The 4,953-nt window shown below is 40.5% G+C and overlaps 1 protein-coding gene across 2 annotated transcripts in view; it reads right to left on the reverse strand.

Annotated features, from left to right (window-relative positions):
• Nucleotides 1-311: 311 nt before the first annotated feature.
• LOC109463617 (eIF-2-alpha kinase activator GCN1-like) overlaps nucleotides 312-4,953 on the reverse strand; it is an 87,550-nt gene continuing 82,908 nt past the window's right edge. For both annotated transcript variants that reach the window (XM_019760470.1, XM_019760471.1), the window contains exons 52-56: nucleotides 4,611-4,707; nucleotides 3,980-4,128; nucleotides 2,702-2,806; nucleotides 1,703-1,921; nucleotides 312-902 (exon numbers count right to left, since the gene is read on the reverse strand). In XM_019760470.1, coding sequence (XP_019616029.1) covers nucleotides 771-902; nucleotides 1,703-1,921; nucleotides 2,702-2,806; nucleotides 3,980-4,128; nucleotides 4,611-4,707 — 702 coding nt within the window. In that variant the 3' untranslated portion in view covers nucleotides 312-770. The remainder of the gene's footprint in view (nucleotides 903-1,702; nucleotides 1,922-2,701; nucleotides 2,807-3,979; nucleotides 4,129-4,610; nucleotides 4,708-4,953) is intronic.

Below are 4,953 nucleotides of genomic sequence, written 5' to 3' on the forward strand. Positions count from 1 at the left end.
GTTGTATATTTTTTACCTCCATGATCCAATGCAATGCCACATGTAAAGAAAAAAGGACAATTATATGGACCCGGCACTGTGACACGACTTGTACATGTACTGTGGTCATATACATTGTATTAAAATACAATACATATGTGTGTACTAGTAATTTATCCCAATCTAAAAGACGAAAGTAAACTTGCTTACTGAAAGCAAGGGGGTTAAAAATCAAACCTCCTTACTGAGTGCTGGGATTTGTACTACAATGTGGTAAGAACGACAAATCATGAACACACATTACAGCAGGTTCATTGACAACATATCTTTACTTTTCTGTTTAAAGTACAATCATCATGATCATTGGATGTAAAAACAGAATACATACGTCATGTATGTTCCATTATTAAAGCCTTCTGTAGAGAAAAGCACTGTACCTACATGTACATGTATAACTGGTAATGCGCTGCCTCCTAAAGACTTGGGGCCAAAGAAAAGTAATTGAAGACTACAGTCTGCTGCCAATATGGTTCTTAGAAATCATCCATCCATTGCAAGGCCTGTAGTTTTGTACATCATCAAGAAGCTACATGTCCAACCTGTTATGTCAGGCACTAACACTTCAGAGAAGTTACACTTCAAGCTTACATTGTACATTTTCTAAAAAAAAATCTAAATATCTGTGACTGTTCCTTACGTTTTAGAGAGTTTTGGTAATTGTTACAATCATATCTTTTGAGAGTTTGAAAAGCAAATATTAAAATGGAACGAAAGAGAGACTGGATCTGTTCCTATGCCATAATGATGGTGTCATCCAGGTCTTCCTCCTTAGGTTCAGGTTGAGAGGCTGCCTTCTTCAGAGCCCTTTTATGGCACTCGTTCAGGTTTTCTGCTGCTGCAGCATCCAGAGTTTTCAGGCAAGCCTGGGGGAGATGCAAGAAACAAATTATAAAAAGTGCTTTAAAATTTACTACAGTAACTTCGCTTTTTCATTATGTAAGCTCCAAACAGATTTTCAGAGGAAATTTTTAACATCTGCAAAGTGATCTGTCAACCTTTTACATTATCTATTTTTTAATAACATGTAATCTCATATTATCATTGTTTCATGTAGGACCTAAACCATAACCCCTACTGCAGTACCATAAGAAACCACTAGGTAACCGAAAATCATTTTGCCGTTTCATCAAGAGCTACCTATACTGAATATGAAGACAATCTATGTAGGATTTCTTGAGTTATGCTCAAACACACACTCAGACAAAATATAAATTCGAGGCTGGGGATTCATTCCTCAAGCGCGCACGTGCGCACACACACACACACACACACACACACACACACACACACACACACACACACACACACACACACACACACACACACACACACACACACACACACACACACACACACACACACACACACACACACACACACACACACACACACACACACACACACACACACACACACACACACACACACACACACACACACACACACACACACACACACACACACACACACACACACACACACACACACACACTCACACACACACACTCTCACACACACACACACTCACACACACACACTCACACACACACACACACACGCAGACAAAATATAGACAGACACACTCAAAATCATAAATTTTCTTTGGTATTGAAAGGTAATGACTTGTTAAGACCAGGATGCTGAATGAACAGTCAGTACTAACCTGCATGCCGTCCTCTCCCTTCCTGAGCTGTAACAGTGACACCAGTGCCAGTTCACTACTGGCCTGCACAGCTGTGTTCTTCTCCTTAGTGTTACTGACCAGGGCAGGGACCAGGGCACGGCACACGCTCAGCGGGAGAGGGTTGCTGGACTTCTTCACCACATGGTTCACTCCCTGGGCTGCCACCATTTTGATGTCATTAGATGAATGGTTCAGAGCCTGGAACACAGGAAAGTAAACTCATGGTCAGAATCTGTATTCAGATTCATTTCAAGAAAAGGAGATGTGCATAAATCAAGACAAGCAAATTTTTGAAGTTTGTGTTAATCTGGTAAGACAATACAAAATCTGTGGTGACAGGAACTCAGAATACTTATTTTGATGTATCAAATGTACTTCATGACAATCCAAGTAGAAGAATGAAGTAGATGGTAAGTTTCAGGGTCATAGCTAAACATAATAGTCAAATACAGTCAAACTTGCCTAGACATACATTGTCAATCGCTTTTTCTTTCTTCCAATGTTTTCCCCCATACTCACAAGCATTAAGGGACTTGTCTATAGGCTGACTACAAGTCTTGTTCAACATGGCTGCTTTTTCTCGGTCCAGACTTTCTTCCAATAGACATAAGTATCAAAACTTGTCTAAGTCAACTGCTTGTCCACAAAGCGAACACGACCAACACTATTGGGGACTGCACATGACGCAATCTCTGCCTAGTATGAGTATAGTATGACGACAATTTGAAAAAAAATGATATCTAGCGGGAATTGGCCAGTTTGTCATTGATTTTGACAGTCTTTGTTGTTAGTTGTTCATCAGGCTGATATGTGACAAAAGAGATTCAAAGTTCAACATGTAATGTCCCACTTTACTTAAGTGTAATGTCCCACTTTACATACGTACAGTCATGTATGCACTGAAAATATGTTATAGACAGTCACAGGCACACATGATTGTGGACCAGTTTGCTGTGTTTCCATGCACTGTTTCCCTACCTTAATAGCTGTAGTGAGCAGAGGTTTGGGGATGTCAGCAGTACTGGAGACAACATGAGTCAGGAGGAAGCCCAGAGCACGCACTCCACTGCTACAGATGGGGATCTGGGAGGGACGGCACAGGATTATTCAAACTGGACAATGTCATGATGGTTGTATTATGAGAAAGGACTCAAGCACCCAGGGGCTGGTCTTTGCTGGAAAAGTCAGTTCAAATTTGCCTGAGCCCTTGAGTGAGAGACAGAAATACCTGGAGCAGAACCATCCGCACCAATGCAATAATACATTCTGGGAGGATATTACTTATATAAGGTCTAAGGTAAGTCTTGAGTGAGAACAAAGTGGGGATTTTACTGCTCAGTATTGAGTGTTTAGATTTGCTGCAACCAGATGTACATGTAGGTCCTTTTTTCTGACAATGTTGATGTGAATGTGTTGAAAAAATTAGTAAAAATTCATCTGCCTTAACTATTATTTACATTGTTTCTAGTCTGGATTCCCAGAACTCACTGGAAATGATACACTTACTAAATCCATTTACAATATCAGGATGGATTTACACATAACAAAGCAATGTACTGTGGAACACTGTGTCCTGTGGTGCCCTGGTTAACCAAGCATAACATTCAATAAAAGACTATCAGTTTGACTGTTTACTGGCCTAGAGATCTACAGAATGGTAGTCCCCCGTCACACATTCAAAACAAATTTTGAGTTGACTTTGAATTGAATTTGACAGCCACCTACGCCCATACCACTGCTAACCTACCCCCAAATACCAGCCAACCATGGTGGAAGCTCAGGACCAGACCAGAATGTTTTTAACATTTTGAAACATTTGCCAAACAGTAGCCAACCTGGCCTAACACCAACCAACCACAGCAGTCCTTGCTCCCAACAGCACATCAGCAGAACGTACTGCACCTGCACGAAACCCATAATGTATTGTACATAGCACTTCGGCAGAATGTCTCATATAAGGTCGTATTTGTGCATATAAGGTTGACACTGTGTCTGTAGTTTCCAAATGTTACATCGGAAAAGATATGCTCTGCAAGAGGCAAAATTTCAATACAACGTTGACCAAAACTCCAAAGAAAACCATGAAAACTGGGGTTTTTGCACAGGTGCTGTATGTTCTGTCGGCGTGCTGCTTCTTCTAACCATGGTTTGGGGGAGTTTGGCAGTGTTCGGGAGGCCATATTTGGGACTTTAATCATATGTATTCAATGAAAATCTTGACTGATTGAAGAGTGCTGCTGCAGTAGAGTATCTTACCCTGTCTGCTGCACAGTTGGCCATGACCATGTCTGTGACTTTGTTCTCAAACTGAGCATCCATCAGCCTGTCAGCCGCCTCTTTCAGGGCCACAGTCAGCGCCACACTACGACCCTGTCTCAACATCCAATCAGCTGACGGATCATGGTCTGTGGATATATTATAATTATGACAATTCATACGTTGTTCAATCACATGCAAGAATTGTGGAAAATTTCTTGTCTTCAGGTTAATCAATTTAGAATTCATACAAAGTGTAAATTCATTCTGTACTTCTGATAAGAATATGAAATTTACACTTAAGATTCTTAGCAATTTCTTAGCACTTTGCTTATATGGTATGCAAAATAAAAGTTTAAGAATTAAATGCTTCAAGTTAGTAATTCATCTTTCAAAAGTTGCTGTAACAGTTTTATTTCATTCTTATAGTTTTACTTTAATCAACTGTATCCTTCTAAAGTTACTTCTGCTGCAAAATGGACTGTTCCAAATTCACTATTGGCTTATAGAATATAAGTACTGGTCATTTCCAATTTGGATTGCAGAAGCTCAAGACACATTGACAATTGCATATTATGTTTGACTGAAAATCGTGAAATTGAAAGTTGCAGCTTAGTACCCCCAGCCTTACCGAGTATATGGTCCAGCATGATGGTGTTGAGTTCAGAGTCTGGTACTACTGCACACAAGGCTCCCACACAGCCAGCAGTGGCCAGCCGACTACCATCCTGTACAACATCACAGGGTCAAGTCTAACTGAGTCATCACTGGTTATAGTGTACACATAACAGGACTCTAGCCATGTTTAAAGTTAAAACTTTTGGTCCAACACAAAAAATTCTCTCACCTAGAGCTTTTGACCAGTCACTCTGGTCTTTCTCAGTAGACTGACCCAGTGAAGCTTGTCACGTGGCTTCTTTGAAGTGTGACGTCAACACTGGGTCAAAGGTATCTGGTAGACGTCACACTTCAAA

Source organism: Branchiostoma belcheri, unplaced genomic scaffold, assembly GCF_001625305.1.
Source record: "Branchiostoma belcheri isolate BF01 breed outbred unplaced genomic scaffold, Haploidv18h27 scaffold129, whole genome shotgun sequence".
Lineage (NCBI taxonomy): Eukaryota > Metazoa > Chordata > Leptocardii > Amphioxiformes > Branchiostomatidae > Branchiostoma > Branchiostoma belcheri.